Genomic DNA, 19644 nt, shown 5'->3' with positions numbered 1-19644 from the left:
ACCACACCATACCACACCATACCACACCACACCACACCATACCACACCATACCACACCATACCACACCACACCACACCACACCACACCACACCACACCACACCACACCACACCACACCATACCATACCATACCCGTGCTGGGCTGGTGGCTCTGGATACTTAAGACCCCAAAGTATCAAGCTAGGTCGGGCTGCCACCATCACTAAACCGGGGACCCCGTAGATGGAATATCCAGTCTGTTTCTGCATACATAGAAAAAGCCATTTCTTTTGGATTGGGGTGGAAGAGCCCAAGGCTTTCCTCTGGAAGAGACTTCAAAAAGTCTAAAAGCGAAGGAAGTTTTCATTTTCTTTTTTTCTTTTCTTTTCTTTTTTTTTTGAGTTGATCTAACCACTGGAAAAACGCCAGTTCAAATATTCAAATCCAGGCTCTGTCTCACCCCAGTTGGGCCTTCAGAGCCTGTGATGCTCGGGGCTGGGCTGCATAGCCCCCTGCTTGCAGCAGGAACTACAGGTAGGTGCTGGTGTGGGAGGGGGGTGGGCAGCGAGTTCTGCAGACAATGGTGCCAAGGGAAAAGGCCCCATCCTTAATTCTTCAAAGCAAGAGTGGTTCAGTTTTCTCCGTCCAGCTGCAGAAGAAGGAAAGATGGGAGGTGGTAGAGGAAGCCGGCAAAGATAAGAAGCCATGGCCTGGTGTTAGGTTACAAAGCCGCCAGGGGGGTGTGGAGAAAGCTATCATTGTGCAATATGCCCAATGTAGACAGATAGGCGGCCCAGGGCCTTCATCTTCCTTAATCTCAGATTCTGAGAGCAAGCCTTTGTTGTAGACTGACCAGTCACTCACAGACTGAGACTGGGGTGAATGTCAGCCTTACTTGTTCACTCTGAAAGAGAAGGGGAGTGTGGGGAACATGGGAAACCACCTAGACTACCTATCAACCCCCTCCCCAAGCATTACAATTTTTATGCTCCTTTGCCCTCAGTACAAAGTACCTTGCCCCCTATGGGATAGTGGGAAGGTGGCACTGTTCCTGCTCTGCAAACAGTTTGTGCAGAGCCCCAAAGGACCCAGTTCTCGGCATGCTCCACCCAGACTTGTGGTACCTTAAGCTCCATGAAGAGAAAAAGCTCAGTGCTCCAGTTTTGTTTACAGGACACCAGGCCAATTGTTTAGATTGGTGCCACATGACACTGAGAGCTACCTGAGTGCAGACCAGCCACCTGTCCATCGGATGTAGCCTGCACTTGAGACCACGAGGAGGGAAGGCAGGCAGTCCACAGAGCCAGATAAATCAGACATCGGCTGGCTTGCTTAGGACTGAGCACTGCTTTTGTGAATCTGTCTTTAAAGGAGCAAGGGTTTTTGTCTACTACCACAGCTCTGAGTCCACGGGGATGCCAGTGGACATGCTGGATAAATGCCCTCCAGAGGCCAGAGAAGTACCAGGGCTTACATTTGTGAGGACTGGAAGCTAGAGCTGACAGGCTCAGAGTCTCAGTGTAGAAAGGATGTGGCATTTAAGAAAAACCAAGAGAAGGCAGTCTCAGGGTCTCATGCTGGTCACATCTCACCCTCTGCTAGTCTCTAAGTGAGCATTGGATGACCTGCTTTTTGAGTCAGCAAATGTGAGGATGCGTGTGGGCCATGGAGAAACAAGAAACACCCTGCTGCTTCCTGATTGTGGAAACATTGCCAGATGTGGCCTCTACGGGTCATTTGAGGTTGGCCAGTAGATTTCTTAGGTCACTTCTGATGGCTGATTTTCAGTGATACTTTTAATCTTTTGACACAACCTGGAAGCAACAGAAGGAAAAATAGACCACAAAATACCTAAGCTGTCAGATTGATTCTTCTTCATCTGCACACAACGGCCAGTGCTCTAAACTTCTGGGAAATTTCCCCTTTCTTCACATTGCCAGGAATGTGTTTGCCCCAGATGCCCTCACCCTGCTCGCCTCAGGGAGTTCCCCTGGACACCTGGCCCAAGATTTCCTCATTGTGCCAGGGCTCCCACCAGCTTCCTCTTCCTTCCATGTCACTTTTCTCTTCAGTCCTTGCTACCATCTAATACATGAAATAACTAGGTGCTCTGCATCCCTACTTTTGACATCCTCGGAGGCTTGTTCATTGTGGTGGTATAGTAGCATTGGGGGCCAGTTAAGAGAAAGTTACTTCCTTCTGGCCAAAAGGATGTGAAAATTTAAAATAAACACCCCCGCCTTGATCTATGGAGCAGGAAGATGACTCAGAGGAGAAAGCGCTTGTCCCACAAGTGTGAGAACCTGAGTTCAGATCCCCAACATTTATGTACAAGCCAGGTGTGATGGTCAGTACCTGTCATCCTACATAGACGGTTGCAAGTTCTGTTTTTCCTTAATTAATGAACCTATCTATAGTTTTGATGATTTTTAAAATATTTTCCTTTATTTAGTTATAACAATATCTACTCTGATCTTGATTTTCAAGTTTTTTTCTTTGAGGTGAGAACTTCGCTTATTGGCTTAAAATCTTTTTTGTTAGATTTATTTAGATTTTTCAAATCTATGTGTATGTATATGTACCTGTGTAAGTGTATGCTACAAATGTACCTGCAGAAGCCAAAAGAGGACATGAAATCCCCTGGAGCTGGAGTTACAGGTACAGTGATCCACCTGACATGGGTGCTGGGAACTGCACTCTGTTCTCTAGTGTTTTATCCATAATGTGGTGTGGGGGAGGTTCTTTTCTGATGTGACTATCTGGTGTTCTAAATGCCTTGTAAACCTAGATGGACATTTCCATAGATTTGGGGAAATTTCTGCTATGATTTGAGAAGTGTCTGTTCATATAATATGTCCATATATAACTGGATTGTTTATTTTTTGAGTTCTTTGTAGACAATGAATATTAACCCTCTTATACAAAAACAGCTGGCAAGGGTCTTCTGTTTTGTGAACTGTGTCTTCACTCTGGTGTTTCTTTTCTTTTGCTTTTTTGAAGTTTTTGATTCAGTTCCAGTTGTCAATTATAATTATTTCCTGAGAAACTGGAGTTCTGTCTAGGAGGCCATTACCTCAGCATGGATGTTAGGGTGTTTCTGTTGCATTTTCTCTTAGCCATTTCAAAGGTCTTGAGAGCTTTTGACTCATCCAGAGTTAAATTTAGTTCAGAGTGAGAGATAGCGAGCTAGCCTCAATATTCCACATGTGGATATCCAATTGTTCTGGCATCATTTGTTGAAAAGATTGTTATGAGTTTTTGTAACCTTTATCAAGAACCTGATGGTTGTAGCTTGTGAGTTTATGTGCTTCTATATAAATCTCACATATATATATATATATATATATATATATATATATATATATATATATATATATATGTGTGTGTGTGTGTGTGTGTGTGTGTGTGTGTGTGTGTATTATATATAAGATATATTTAAAGTCTAGGATTCATGTATGAGAGAAAAGATGGTATTTTACTTAATGATTTTCTGTGGTATCAATTTTCCCACAAATATCATGATTTCCTCCTTATTTAATGTTGAATATACTACACATATGCATATATATATCCCATTTTCTCTACCATCTATATGTTGATGTGTAACTAGGATGGATTCCTTAGCTATTGTGAATATTGCATCACTAAACATGAATGTACAGGTGTTTCTACAGGAATAATTAGTCCTTTGGATATACACACAGGAATGATGTAGCTGGATCATATTGTGCATCTCATGTTAAGTTCTGATGGGAAATACTTGTGATCTCACAGTAGTCTTAATTGTATTTTACTGATGGCTATAGATGTTGAACACTTTTGCAAATATTTATTGGCTATTTCTGTTTCTTCTTTTGAGAACTGTCTATTCAGTTCTCTAGTCCATTTATTGACTGGAATATTTGTGTTTAATTTTTGCAGTTCTTTTATATATGGTATATACTGATTCCTTGAGATATAGTTGCTAAAGATTACTTTCCATTCTGTAGGTTGTCTCTTCACTCTTCCACTTAGTTTTTTCCCCCATGTACAGCTGCTTCTTAATTTAATGTAATCTCATTTGTCGTCCTTGGAGTTATTTTCTGTGCTACCAAAGTCATTTTCAAAGAATCTATGCCTTTGTTGATCTTAAGCTATCATTTCTCTATTTGCTTCTGGCAGATTCAGTATTGGAGCCTTTATAAAGTCCTTTGCTGGGGTGTCTTTCTATATGCTGTGAATATGTGTTGCTCTGATTTGATTGATAAGTAAAACACTGATTGGCCAGTACCCAGGCAGGAAATATAGTTTAGGCAGGATAAACAGAAAGGAGAATTCTGGGAACAGGAAGGCCGAGTCAGGAGTTGCCAGCCAGATACAGAGGAAGCAAGAAATGAAGGCAGAACTGAGGATAGGTACCAAGCCACATGGCTAAACATAAATAAGAATTATGGGTTAGTTTAAGTGTAAGAGCTAGTCAGTGGTAGGCCTGAGCTAATGGCTGAGCAGTTTTAATTAATATAAGCCTCTGTGTGTTTACTTGGGTCCAAGCGGCTGCAGGACTGGTGGGTGAGAGAGATTTGTCTTGACCATGGGCCAGGTAGAACACAGGAAAACTTCAGCTACAGTCCTTCATTTATGTTGAATTGATTTTTCAAAGTGCAGGATGAGAGAGATGATCTAACTTCATTCTTCATATTCCCCTAGTGTTATTTGCTGAAGATGCTGTATTTTTAAACAATGCATACTTTTGATAGCATACAACAATTTTTGACAAAGCACTGAGTTTATTTTTGGGTCCTGTGTTCTAGTTCATTGGACTACATGTTTATTTTTGTGCAGAAGATCATGCTGTCTTTATCACTATACTCAGCAGTATAATTTGAGATCAGGTATTGAGATACTTTCAGCATCACCCTTGATGTTTAAGATGATTTTGGCACTTGTGTCTTTTTTTATTCCATATGAAGTTTAGGATTGTTTTTTTTTTTAAATAATGTGACTAGAACTTTGACAGAGGACTGTGTTGAATCTAAAGACCTCTTTCAGTAGTAATTAAGATAAAGATTCTGCAAAGCCATAAATATGAAGATCTCTCAATCTTCTAGATATCAACTTCTTCAGTGTTTTCAAATTTTCATTTTTCTTTTAGTCTTTCTGATGGCTATTCTTGGTTGTCAACTTGACTATACCTGGAATGAAATATAATCCAGAAATAGAGGGCACATTTGTGATCCTGATCTTGAGGCAAGAAGACAACAATGCCTTTGATCTGGGTCTAGAGGCTAGATGACATACACCTTTAATCCATCCTTGAGGTTGGAAGGCACACCTTTAATCTGGGCTATACATTCTGCTGGAAGCCTATATAAGGACAATGAAAGAAGAAAGGGTCCATTCTTCACCTGCTTGCCCTTGCCTTATCAGCATATCCATTATAGCTGAGACACCCAGGCTCATGGGTCTGAGCAGCTACTAGATTCTTGGACTTGCCATTCACAACTAGCCATTGTTGATCTGCAGCCTGTAAGTCATTCCAATAATGAATGAGAGGAAGAGAGAGAGATTCATTCCATAAGTTCTGTGACTCTAAAGTGAAGAGTTTGTGATTAATTCCATTGGCAGAAATCTCCAAACACCCTAGTGTAGACTCTGTCATGTGGATATTAGTGTTAACTCTAATGAAGATATATAATTAAAAGGAGCAAGCTGAGCAAGAAAAAATATTTGTGGAGAAAAAGGGCCCAGAAAGTGGAATGGAGCTAAATTTTCTGTTCAAAGAAATTAATGGATTAAGAAATGGAATAAAGTGAGTGGTGACCTCAGGGCAAGATTCCACCCAGCTAAATTTCCAATTTGTAAAAAGGAATTAGAGCCAGGTGTGGTGGGGCATACCTATAATCCCAGCACTGGAAAGGTAGAGGTTGGCAGATCTGAGCCTGAGGCCAGCCTGGTCTACAAAGTAAGTTTCAGAAAAGCCAAGCTTAGGCAGTGAAAGACAGAAAGGTGGAGAAGATGTATTTGAACAAGGGGGCCATGTTTCAGCCCCAGCAAGCAGCAGAACCTGTCTGCTTTCGTCACATGGTTCTGGCTTTAGAGTTAAGGATAGATGAAGGGAGTTACAGGATAAAGCCACTGAGGCCAGGTGTGTGTCAGGGGTGTCCTTGAGTGGAGGCCTAGTAGGCCATTGTGTGAAGCTGTGAAGTTGAAGCTTGGATTGCCTTGGAGAATCCAAGATGTTAGAGATGCCAGAGTCATAGGATATCTGCTAAGGAGAGATGCTAACAGGGAGTAGAACCAGCCCAAGAGAAAGAAGTGTGTTGCAGTCAACCAAGCTGAAGAGAGTTGGAGATCTGAAGAGTGTTTTATCATCAGATATGGAGCTACAGAGTTTTGAATTTGCCCAGGCAGTTTTAGGTCTTGCTTTTGTTTAGTATTTCCTTGCTGTGTTCCCTTCCCTGCATTTTTGGATGGTAATGTATATCCTGTGCCATTATATGTTGGAAGTATGTGATCTGCTTTTTGATTTTGATTTTTACAGGGGGAACATAGTTAAGAGATTGTTATGTATCTCAGAAGAGACTTTGGACTTTGAAACAAGTCTGAGACTGTTATAGACATGGGGACTTTTGAAGTTTGACTGAATGCATTATGATATGGCTATAAGCCTTTTGGGGCCAGGGAGTGGAATCTGGTGGTTTGAAAGAAAATAGCCCCCAAAGGGAGTAGTACTATTAGGAGGTGTATCCTTGTTGGAGGAAGTGTGTCATTGTGGAGGTGGGCTTTGTGGTCTCTTTGTTTAACTTCCTGTTGCCTCTGAGTCAAGATGTAAGGACTCTCAGCTCCAGCACCACATCTGCCTGTATGGCACCATGCTTCCCGCCATGTTGATAATAAACCTTTGAAACTGTAAGCAAGCCACTTCAATTAAATGTTTCCTTTATAAGAGTTGTTGTGGTCATGGTGTCTTTTCACAGCAATAGAAAACTCTTAAGACAGTCTTTCACTTTGATAGTTGGTTTATCCCTATGGTTTTAAGCCATTATGGTTGGAACAGTTTCTACCATGTTCATTAATAATATCTAGGAAAACTAATGGTTTTTATGCTGATTTTTCAGAGTTCTGATGCAGTCCTTGGGTTATATGATGTGTGGGGTAATTTGACTTCCTTTTCCTTATTGGTATTTCTTTCATTTCTTTCTCTTGTCTTACTGCTGTAGCTAAATATTTTAGTATTTTAATGGAATGAGTGGAGAGTGGAGACACGTCTCCAGATTTTAGAGGGAGTATTTTGTCCTCCTTATAACCATGTTGATTATAGCTTTCTTTTTAACATAATTTGTTATGTTCCTAGTTTTTGCAGGTCGTTTATCATGAAGGATATTAAAACTTTTGTCAAGTGCCCTTTTCTGACTCAGTTAACATGGAAATCATGTAATTGTATCTTGTCTTAAAATATATTACCTTTGAGTATATTGGGTGAGCTTTGTATCTAGGGAGTAAATGAACTTAGTTACGATGTGTATAATATTCTTAATGTGTTCTTGAATTTGATGTGCAAGTATTTTGTTGAAAAAATTTACATCTATGTATGTTCATTAGATTGGTCTGTATTTTCCTTATCTAGTTTTGTTACCATGGTAATGTTGTTCTATTGAATTAATCTGATAGCATTTTCCCCTTTCTACTGCAGTTTGCATTTTGGGAAGTATTGGTTTTGGATCTTCCTTAAGTCCAATAGAATTTTAGCAGCAAATCTGTTCAGTCTTGTGCTTTTTTTTTAAAGGCAGATTATCCCAGCATTATTATTTTACACACATGTGCACACACACACACACACACACACACACACTTTATTCAATTTATAATTCAATTTTAGAGATTTATGTGCTCTGCTGAAAATATGTAACCCATGGCTGTTGGAAGTTTGTAGATCAGTTCAATCCAACTGAAACAGTATAGCTCTAAAGTTTTTGATTTTTGCTGAATTTTGTTTAGACAACCTATTGAAAGAGGAGAGTGGGCTATTTAAATCATCTGCTCTCACTGTATTATGGCCCATCTTACCTTTATGACTTGCAGTGTTTGTCCTGTGAAACAGGGAAGCTGTAACACCAAGTGCAGAGGTTCAGTCTTCTGGATGAATTCTTATGTGTAAAGGATGCTGATCTCTCTTCTGAGTTGTTTCCATTTGAAGTCTACTTGACTAGATTTGGGAAGAGCTGTGTGATCTCGTTCTTGACTCCTATTTGGTCAGTTGATTTCCATCTTTTGACTCTCCCCTTCTGGTGTCTCCCCACCCCCACTTTGCACATCCAACTAAAGTTTTAAGGACTTCAGAGATAACACAGCTATACAGCTGCAGTGTGCTTCAGACTCTAGCCCACCTGTACCTTTTAAATGCCGACTGGAGACTACTACACTTAGTGTCATTACTGAGAGTTGGCCATTTCCTTTTTTTGTTTTGTGGGGTGTGGACTAGTTATTTGCTGATCTAGTCTGTTGGACTTGGTGCATTACTTCCCAGCTCTCCTTTCTCATCTATTCCTTTCACAAAATACTACTCTTTTCTGTGCTCTGGTGGATGAAACCTCCCTCGGTAGTTTTCCTCTTAAGTATTTTCTTCCTGATGGCTTAAACGGATTGCCTTACTTAGTACTTTCCTTGAGATGTTCTTATTTCTCTAGTAATTTTAGATGCTTTTTGTTGGTATACTAATGACTGTCAGATACTTCTAGGGTTTGAAATACATCATCCCATGCTTTTATTTTATTAATGACAACAGCAGATATTATTCTTATGGTAAACATGTGTAAGAGTTTTTTCCTTATGACACTAAACATTCTTTGCTTGGCAGTTTTACCATGTTGATCATGGCTTACTCGGGAGTGGTTCATTGTTCATGTCTACCTGGGATTTAAAACGCCTCTTATGTTTGAATGTCCATTTTCTCTCCATGTTTGTGTAATTTTCTGCTATAATTTCATTGAATAAATTGTTTCATCCCATTCCAAGGCATGCCTACCTGGAGACTGCTCCCATCTCGTCTAATGCCATTGTGTGTTCTACCCAGGTAGTGGTGAGTGTAGTGCCCCTCAAGTAACTTCATAGTGCCGGTGGAGACTCCCAGTTCAGACTTTGCCACATTCTGTCTCCAGCTCTGCAGTGTCTCTCTTCTGGCTTTCTGCACACACTGCACTTCCTCAGCCCTAGCTGAACCTTCACAGCCTGGGTGGCTCTTTCCAGCTGCAGTTCTAACCTTGACTGTGTCTGGACGCAGATAGAACATTCCCTGGGTAGCTACTGCTGACCCTGTTCTGGAGTAAATAACATGCTTTTTTTTTGGTGGAGAAAATCCCATTAAGGCTGATTTCTCTTTTCTTAACTTTTCTCTAATAGGGACTCCTTTTTTTTAAAAAAAATTTTTAAATCCTGACTCTTCTACTCTAGTCTCATAGATGGTTTCTAATATTTGATCTTCTTAAAGTCTTGCTCTTTGAGGTCTCTGTGATTCTCTTTCTTGGGTTAACTCATCTAGGGCTTGCCTAATGGGTTTGATGTGAAATCCAGGAAACTTATTAGCATTTACATATTTTGATATTCTATGCTCACAATTATTCCATTGGGGGGGCAAAACTATAAAATATTTCCTTACACTTAAAAATTGTAGGCAGCAATAATCTTGGTTCCTGGATCTTGTGGAGAAGGAATAATTCTTTATAGTACCCATTTTATTTTCTCTGAGTAACAGACTATCTCAGAAAGTTTTAGCCAATTTATTCAGTTCTTACACAAGATGCTGCAGATAATTTCTAAATTTAAGTTAATGTAATCTAAAACACAAATGAAAACAAGTAGTATTTAAATCTTAATGTCTACAAACCTGTATCTTATATTGCTATGTGAGGTAAAAAAATCTAAACACTATTTTTACTTTGACAAATGAAAATACTGAAAAACACTTTTAAGTCATCTAAAAATGTATATGTGCCCGGATGTTGTCTAATAGGAACACAAAGAACAATGTGCAAATCCAATAGTATCAACAGTTTGCGTGTATAAGCAAGATTTCAAAACCAAAGTTTGCAAACTAGACCTCAGACTAGAGCCTTCTGCCAGTTCTCCTAGAAGAATTCACATTGTACAAAGATGATTTTCAAGGGGTTTACTGTATTTAAAAAGGAAAAAGGAAATAACACAACATGAAGGTGGCTCAAAAATAGAAGGGCTCAGAGTGGGCAGCCCAGACCTTGAGCGATTTCTTCCTTTCACAGGGAACTTTGCTTATGAGAGGACCTCATAGCCAAAATGAAAGAAACTGAAGCAAATGCTTTACCCAAATTTATTCACAGTATAAAAATTACTGGAGTATTCTTTTTAAACAGAAAGAGCTTATTGGGTTGACAAACTAGAACCTTCTGATTCAGTGTTATGACATGCAAAGTAGACTATAAAGAAAATAGTTACTAATTAGATTGAGTCCTAATTAAAAGTAAATTTCTGTTTCTCTAAAATTTAGATAGAATTTATTGTGTCTGTGTGTGCACACACACACACTGCAGAAATACAATTAACATTTGTGAGAGTGTTTTTTTTTTTCATTCCTACCTACCTTGTGAAATACATTTTTCTAGGTTCTGAATCCCTTTGAAACAGTGGTTAAATTTATACAGAGACCACTCGATAAACCTCAGGAAGTCAGGGATATAGTAGTCATGAGAAACATCATACTGCATAAATTACCTCAAAGCACAGATACCCTGGTGTGTGTATAAAGTCAACTGGGTCTCTCATCAGAACGGTCTAAAAATAAAAGAAAATCTCATACACACAATCAAACTGAGCTGATATTTCTTTTGGCATATGGACAAACTAGTCCACACCACTCTAGAAATACAATGAAAAAACACAATTTCTGACAAAATGAGGGACTGTTATGTATAAAACATAACTTACTTGGTAAACAAGATTTAAAAATATAAAAAGGAAAAACAATTTTCACTCCTTTTTCCCCCTAGAAAAACTATGAGTAAAAACTTAAGGCCACAACTCATTATGTATGAAATGTTCAACTCAAAGGGAGCTCAGGCTTGCTGAGCAAAAGAACTCTCCGCAGTCAGTATTTCTCTGTGGGACTGTTAACTGCAGGATGACATTTTATTTAACAGACAGCATGGACTTTGTACATGCCCATTATCAGTGCCTTGAAAACCAAACAATTTAAAAGTTAGCAGCAGTTTCTGCAAGGTACAAAAATACACATTTGTTACATAACACGGTAATAAAATTTGTCAAGATATATTATACAAACTCATAGCATTTGAGATAAAGAATCAGTCTAATATATTATAGATTGATGGAGTCTAATAAAATGACATGTCTGTCTTCAAATCATATAATACTTTACAGCAATATTAACAGACTATTCACATTGAGTATCATGGGAGCATCTAAGGAAACAGAGCCAGAATGGTTGATGGAGAATCTTACCAACTATTTTCTTCTATGCTTCAAACTGGGTGGACAATTTTCTACTGGCCATTATGAAAGGAGAAAAAAAAAAGCCAGAACTCTTTAGTTTGCTCAGGAGGCATTCTTCCAGAGAGACATTCTAAGCCATAAGATCTTCATTCACATCATGCAGTTCTGACAGTAGTGTGCCCTAAAGGGAAGGGTCGTCCTGCTAACTTTATATATTAATACCACAAAAGATACACATGGATACTTAGGAGTCTTCATATGGAAGTGGTTGGTTACAAGGTGGGATCGAGTTCACAGCTGATTGAGATTGCCAGTGTCATGAAGGAGCTCTTTGGACACAGAGTTCTAAAGGATAATTATGATAGGGCAAACAGGGCCGTGCCCCTGAGAGGTAGGTGGCACTTCTGTAGTTAATACTCAGATGGGTTCTTGCCCTACAACCAACAAAGCGATGTTTGGGAGATGGGAGCAACATCTGCCATGAGTTTCCTGGTGACTGGTAGGGAAATAATTCGGGGATAAGCTAGTTTTTGTGTGAAAAGTCCTTTCTACAGTGGATTCATGAGATCACATAGACTCTAGGCAACTTCTAATAGGTGGTGAGTATCTCAAATGAAGGAGGATGCACATCTATTTTTGGACATATCCCTCCATTTCATCCTAACTGACAAGATCTTACTCTTAAGGAAGGAGACATCCTGGTGTAGCCTTGAAGGTAAAGAGAGGAGAGAAATCCACGATAAACTTCTGGGGTCTAAACTTTGAATATTTATGAACCACAAACCATTTGGAAAAGTTGGAGAACTTCGGCAAGAAAATCTAAACACAGTGACCATCAAAGACAGCCCAACAGCAACTTCATTGTGTGTTCTACTCAATAACCCTCCATCCCGTCAATCTCTAATCAATAGCAATCTATGGAATGAAAGGATAATTGACAATTGTTCTTTTGTTCCTCTTGGTTGATTGTAATCTAACAAGCAGTGATACAGAGGAACATCTCCACAGAGATGCCAGATTGAGAATTGATACTTGTGGAAACAGATAGGCAGGGTTGCTGCAGGAAACTGCCATTAATCAAAACGAGGTGTGATTGATAGAGAAAAGTGTCACGTGGTAACCTGCGTTGAAGCCTAAGTCAGCGGCCTTTTCTGTGACATCTTAAGTATTGAAGGATCCAACTTTCTGATTGGATACATCTCTACCCACATTGTCTTACTGACGTCAGCACAGTAAGAAGCCTTTCTCAATTACATAAATGTTGCTACCAACATGGCACAGAGCATGGCATCTCTAGTTTCTCAGCAGCCTTGCCTCCAAAATTAGTCAGCCTGGGAAAATTGCAAAATCATTTCTCTAATTCTTATATGGCTATTTGTTTTCTACACTACTAAAGCAAATGTTGTCGGCGGATCCCTTTGTAAGCAGGGATAAGATACATTTCTGAACACGTTTAGCACAGGCGCTGTGAGGAGGACACCAAAGTGAGCAATCTTTCCTTCTTTGTCTGTCTATCTACATTTCTGAAAGATGTGGATCAATCCGACCCTAACAGAAAAACAAACAACTAACCAAGCCACCCACTTGCAAAGCTGTGCTGTCATGGTGTCCATAGCTCTTTAATCACTAATTTTCTCTACTCTGCCTTTATCAATGAGCTGGTCCCTAAAATGACCCTGTGAAGACACATGACTGGGAAAAGCCATGGACTTAGATCCAGGGACATGTTTTCCATGATTTCCTTCGTGAATGTACATGCTTTTCTGAATGACTCAGTGGTCCCTCTCTCGCCTCTTTGTTCTATGGCATAAAGATGGCTTCCCTCTACTATTCTCTTGGTGGGTCACTGATCTTCATTTAAGGTACTCTGGTCTTTCAAGACAGTGAACTCACAGACTGCTGACACAAGCAAGCTTAAATGAAGGACACGTCTTCTGTCCTGTCCGTATCCTAACAGCTCAGAAAAGGACTAACCCACACTGTAACAGGAAAAGCCTTTCAGAACTTTAAATGATGAGACTTTCAACCAACACAGAAACTATCATCTTAGCAATGATTGTCCTCGTGCTACCTGCCCCGGGTGTCTTAGGAAAGGGGTCATACTAATTACTGTCTTTGTTTTGATTAGCCCAGTTCCTGTTCTTAAAGATATCAGACTGCTAATTTTGATATCGGATTCTTATTGCAGGTAACTGTCTTTGGCTAAATGTCTTTCCCCATCATCGCAACCTGTTGGAGGCTCTGAACCTGGGCTGGCCACATCCTCCACAGTCCCAAGATTTGCTGAGGCTTCTTCCCAGGGGCTGTCACAAGGGTGCTGCCCTCCACTCTCTTCCCCCTCCTGCAATGTCATGCAAAGCTTGAGTCTGCTCTCCAGCAGGTGGGAGGGAGAGCGGGAGTGGTGCTCTGGGTCCTGACAGGCAGAAGAACTGCACCCATGGGCTGTCTGGGCAGCTCCAGGTCCTTCATCCGCCCTTAGGCACATGCCCTCCTCACTCTCTTGCAGAGAGTCAGCCTCTGGAGCACCAGAAGCAAGTGGAGGTGCCTCCAAAGGTTCTTTCATGGAACAGGATTTCCTCTCCTCTGGTCTGGCTGCCTTTGTTTTCTTTTTGAGGGACCAATTTTTCAAAGTGACCAAACCACTTCTCAACCATGCGCTGGGGTGAAGAGTTACAGAATGCATCTGTGATGGCTGCTCTAGGGTACCTTTTCTTAAATAAGCCAGATGGCTGCTGGACTGCCCCATGGAGGGACCAGGCATTCCAGATATGAGGCCAGGACCGTGAAAGTCAGGAGACAGCTCTTCCTGTTTTCTCTGAGCCTGAAAAGTGCAATCTATTGGAGAGGAAGTTTCGGTGGGTGTAAACACAGAGTGTTCAGAGATCTGAGAGAAAGCGCTGTCCTGGGAGCTTACTGATGAGCCGGATGGGGACGTGCCTGGGGAGGATAAACTAGAATAGCTAGCCCTCGGGCAAAGGTTCAGTCTTGGGGGCAAAACCTTCTCAGTGCTTTGGTGTGTACCACTGCTCTTGCCCACCTCAATCCCCATGACCAAACTCTGATTAATGAGCTTTTGCCCCTCAATTTGCAAAGATTTATGCCTTTTGAGATAATCCTCTTCTCCATGCAAGAGGCCTGTCTCACAGCTGGTTTTATGTTGTTTCTTTGAATAGATCCCCCTGAGATAGGACAGTTTGTAGTTTTGGTCCTCTATGCTGGGTTCTGAACAGCGCCGATGAACCCGTGAGCCCTTCCTGGCATCAGCTGTGTGTGGTGGGGAGAATCTGCATGTATCTGCATCAAAGGGCTGCTTCCTGGGATGATCCTGGGAGGACACGTGACTGTAAGATGCCACGGAAATGGCCACCGGCTTGGACTTAGTGAAAGATGCCACTTGATTTCCTTCATGACCAGACAAGCTTTTCTTCTTAATCTTTTCATTAGTAGCATTTTTCTTGCTGATGTCAGTGCCTGTGACTGAACTCTGTTTAAATAACGTCTTTCCCCCTTTCTTCAGGGTCTGGGTCTGCTTTAGATAATCTTCATCCTTTCTGGAAAGCACGGCATCACAGCTGGACTTGCGTAGCTTTTTCTGGTAAAACTCCCGGAGATAGGAAAGCTTCGTGTCGAGAGAGTCGATGCTGGGCTCTGAGCAGCGCCGGTGCCGCCGCCGCAGGGCTTTCGGGGCATCTGCTGCAGCTGCAGGCAGGCCGCTGGCTGCACCTGGGCCACCGAGGGTCCTAGTGTGTTCCCCTAGCGAAACCTTCCTGTAGGCTACGAAAACATTCACTGGCTTGGACTCCAGAGGTTGTTTTGTTTGAATGTGTTCATCTTTTGACTGATCTAAGTCAAAATCACTCAGGGTTAACAGGCCTTCTACCTCAGGCTGTTCAAGGTCATAGTCACTGAGGGTTAAGACAGAGTCCATGCTTCTGCTACCCTGGCCGAGTTTTTTTACCAGGTCACTGCACGGAGCATCAGCATCCTCATTGAGCTCATTTTCCAAGCTGTCGTAGGAGGAGTCATTCATTTGGAAGCAAGACATATCTGTGGGCAGAAATGAAACCATGGTCAACATTCTTACAAATCCAGCCTGGGCTGCCTTTAAAGGAAACCATGCTGGTTCTGTGTTATTTTCATGTGTAGAGTTCAAATTTCTACCTTCAAGAAGGAAAGGATCTTTAAAAAATGTGAAGTTCTGTGTGCTGAGGGAGTTGGCAGCACATGAGGCCAAGGCATGCGTGAGATCAGAGGACACCTTACTGGAGTTCGTCCTTTCCTTCCCCCACGCTGGTCCCCAGCAGAGGGGAATCAAACCCAGGGTGTCAGGCTTATGGGAGGTGGCATGGAGGTAAGCACTTTCTCACTAAGCCATCTTAACTGCCTGAATCTTTCCAGCATCTCCAATGTCAGTGCTGGAGGCAAAAATCTTCTAGGAGTATGGATTCACCTCAGTTTCTAATGAAGTGACTTTTTCTTAAGGTAAGATTTTCTCAAAGCAAGGAATATGTCCTAAAATGAGGAAAGAAAAGTAAATAAGCCAGTGTCAGGCAGACCTGGGTTTTGAGTAAGAGTCTGCCTTCTCACACGGTGGTGCTGCATACAGTTATACAAAACACACTCCAGTCTCTGTGAAGCCTTTCACAAGGCTCTTTAAACTTAGGCCATAGGCTATTGCTTTGTTGGACTCCTAGGATGTTGTAAAGATTAAACACTGTTTATATTTTATAGATGAAGTACTGATGCTCGATGACACAGAACTATAGACTAAAGGAAGCACAGTGGTAATTGGTGTCCTGGAATTTCTCTTTTGGAGGTTGTACGACTATGAATTCAGACCCTCTCCCCACCCCGACCTCAAAGATGCTAATTGTTTCAAATTAGGTCACAGCACACTAGAATTCTGAGGTCTTAGAGTACACTAGGGATGGTTGGGGGGTAAGAAGCACCCCAAACCACGACTTCCCTACTTCTCTGGACCTTTGATTCTAGTTTCAACAACAGAGGTTCTAATATATAGTAGAGTTCTGCTGTTTATTTAAAATAAAGATTCAAATCTCCAGTGTACAATTCGTAGGCCGAGTCCTCATCCCGTGTCTGTCTTAACCCTACCACACTGACCTATCAGCAGGCCTCCTGAGGAAGGACTGACAGCCCTGGGCCCCACTGAGCCAGTCAGAGGCTCTGGGACAACCGGTCTCTGTGTCTTCATAGACAAATACCCAGTTCTTACCAAAGGCGTTCTTCTCCGTACCTGAGGTGTGTTCTCTACTGTCGCCTCTCTCAGAAAGCTCCCCCAAGAGAGAAGTGATTTCTTCTCCAAATATCCTACAGCAATTTTCAATCAGAAATTGTATAAGAAGTGAAACCTGTGCCCAATGAAAAGAATTCAAGCGTTATTATTCATATAACTCTTACGTCACATTTCATATACACATCCTGATCTTAGCCACAAAATGCAAAAGAATAGAGAAAAGTATTCAAAAGGGTATGAAAACCCCACTGCCAACTGATAATACTTTAGAGAGTAGTTTGGGCACAGAACTGAATTTGAATCGGCAGACTACAATTATCTATGATTTTGGTGCAACCCTAACATCTTATATCACTAGTTCCATCTTTTAAATTAGGGCAGTTTCAAGCATTCCCCCTCCATAGGGTGTTTGGGATGGACAAACATACTTTGTTATTAAAATTTATCAAATATCAGTAATAAACACTTATACAAGGATTTCTTGTATAAAGGACAAGTTGCTGTAATTTTGGAAGAGGGCTCCTCTGTGGGTGTAGAAGGAAGAAGAGGGACAGGCAGACAGCAAGGAAACCTGGGCTACTTCTGACTAGTCCCAGCATGGCTCCCTACCACCCTCCTTAAGTGGAGGTGCTTAGGAGGAGGGGAGCGTTTACGAGGGCTCTGTGCTGCCAAGGAGATGGAGGGGAACTGACCTATAGATCCTTTGCCTCAGCAGCTGAGCCATGCTGTGAATGAAAGGAACGGTACCCTGTACCCTTGATCCACAGCCAGACCCTAGAGGGATGGGATCTCAGTCTCTGCTGTGTCATTTAGAAAGGAATCACAGTAAGGAACTTCCCTAAGGATTGTGTGGCTGGCAAATGTTGGCACTGAGAACTGAACTCTGGCTTGTCCGCACTCAAAGGCCCTGGTTGTTAAAGGAGGGCTCTCTTACCACTTGTGGTTTGAATTAGTCCTACTCTTCAGCCTCCTTCAAAGGAAAAGCGAAGTAATAATTGATCTTTTTTAATATGTTCACCTTGTTATAGTCTACCAGGAAAGAAAGGTCAACAAACCCACACAAGGAAGTCTACTTAAACTATTAAAGAAACTGTGTTTCAGCACACTGTGAATTTCAAATGTTTCAAAATGGGGAACTGAAGACTCAGGACATAAAATGAAAAATGTCATTACCTTTTTTGTAAATTCATTTTCTAGTTCTGGACTGGAGGAAGTAGGAGGCCAAAGAATGCTTGGAGCGATACACACTGCTAAGTTAAATGCAGTCATCTGATTAGATAAGGAATGTTGTTCAATGTTGTGTAATACCCCAAACAGATACCTTAGGAAAACAACATTGGCTCTGGGAAGCTGATCTAATAGCCTAAAGACAGAAAAATGCAGGACGTTTTATTAAGAAACGTGTAGAGACAGGCACCCTCACTTCACCTGCATGGGGAACCATGCAGATCAAAGTGGCAAACGGCAAACCAAGAGCACAGTGCAGATACACAGTTGATGGGTGGCGGTGTGGGGAGCAAGGGGCGCTTAGAAGGCAAGCACTGGCAATTATTTTTCATATCTTGTCTTCATAACTCAATGAAAATGTAGAAGAATGCATAAAATATGTTGCCTGTTATATTTCCAAGAAAAGTAGTACAATGTGTCTTAACTCAGACAACTCCTGCAACATTCTGTAATATTCCCAAGCAAACCCACAAAAGGCAACCTGATAAGATTAAAGCACTCATCTACTTCCAAGCAGGAAGGCAGGAGTGCTATTTCTTGGTAAGAATCCAAGTCGTAGCCCTGAAGACTTCCAGGTTTGTTCTGGGAGCCATGCTCTCCCACTCAGATTCCAGAAGCAGTGTGCCCCCCAACCTATCATTCTCATGTTAGTCAAGCTTATGAGTGTTATGTTTCCACTGTTTTTATTTTATGTAAGTGATAACGTTTTAAATGATCACTCAACAAAACTTATTTTTACAACCACCCAGCACACATTCTCTCTCTCTCTCTCTCTCTCTCTCTCTCTCTCTCTCTCTCTCTCTCTCTCTCTCTCTCTCTCTGTGTGTGTGTGTGTGTGTTACTTTTTCTATAAGAACCTACAACTTGAGGAACTAAGGTACTTGGACATCTGTTACCCAAGTAGTAGAGGTCTTTCTTCAGTATAATGGAATGACAGTGACTCCAGATCAAAGTCCCTGAAACCAACCATAAGATGACTGGGTGTATTCAGTAGGAGATAAAGCATTTAACACACGCTTTCTGTACGTGCACTAAGGCTTCAGGCTACGCTTCTGTATCGAGTAGTAGAGCAGTGTTAGCAGTGCATCCGATCCGTGGCCTATGGAATTACGTTCCGACAGGAGGACAACTGAGTGACCAGCATCCTTGGCCCAGAAGGAAAGCCAGCTTTGTAGCTATGTGCAAATTCACATCAGCACTTCTGACTCAGTTACTAAAACCTGGGGGTATGCTGTAATCTGTGGTGAGTGGGTTATATGGAACATCTTACTGGTACTGCCATGAATTAACGTCAACGAAAGCTTTTGTTTACCTCATTTGCATAAGTGCCATAATTTCACATTAAAACTAAACAAGCGATATTTGGGATCCAAACTTTTTATAAACTAGAATATTGCATTTTTCTAATGCACATATTCTCTTGCAATGCAGGAAATATTCAGGAACATGGGGTGATGAATTCTACAAGGAATCTCACTGGATGGCTCTAGATATTGCGGGGTTGTACTGTTATAAACATCCATTTTACCTATCTATTCTACCAAACTTGGGGCTTCCTGGAGAGAAGGGAATAGATCATGGTTTCTGCATGACTTCAGTCACCAAATAAATACACTAGGAGTCATCTAGTGAGGTAGATACTTCCTCTATATGAAGATCCAGCAACCAATGGACTAATGGATTTCAGCTTCTATCAGATTCAGATAACTAGAGGTATACAATAT

At 41.3% G+C, this 19644-nt stretch overlaps 1 protein-coding gene and 1 long non-coding RNA gene across 6 annotated transcripts in view; one reads left to right on the top strand and one right to left on the bottom strand.

Annotated features, from left to right (window-relative positions):
- Positions 1 to 19644, top strand: part of LOC121830839 (uncharacterized) — an 82837-nt gene that overhangs the window by 39346 nt on the left and 23847 nt on the right. The gene's annotated exons all lie outside the window — the stretch shown is intronic.
- Arhgap20 (Rho GTPase activating protein 20) overlaps positions 10109 to 19644 on the bottom strand; it is an 84812-nt gene continuing 75276 nt past the window's right edge. For both annotated transcript variants that reach the window (XM_042280927.2, XM_006972322.4), the window contains exons 13-15: positions 17867 to 18056; positions 16694 to 16808; positions 10109 to 15486 (exon numbers count right to left, since the gene is read on the bottom strand). In XM_042280927.2, the coding sequence (XP_042136861.2) occupies positions 13619 to 15486; positions 16694 to 16808; positions 17867 to 18056 (2173 nt within the window). In that variant the 3' untranslated portion in view covers positions 10109 to 13618. The remainder of the gene's footprint in view (positions 15487 to 16693; positions 16809 to 17866; positions 18057 to 19644) is intronic.

Source organism: Peromyscus maniculatus, chromosome 7 (genome assembly GCF_049852395.1).
Source record: "Peromyscus maniculatus bairdii isolate BWxNUB_F1_BW_parent chromosome 7, HU_Pman_BW_mat_3.1, whole genome shotgun sequence".
Lineage (NCBI taxonomy): Eukaryota > Metazoa > Chordata > Mammalia > Rodentia > Cricetidae > Peromyscus > Peromyscus maniculatus.
This window is presented reverse-complemented; position numbering and strand designations above follow the sequence as displayed.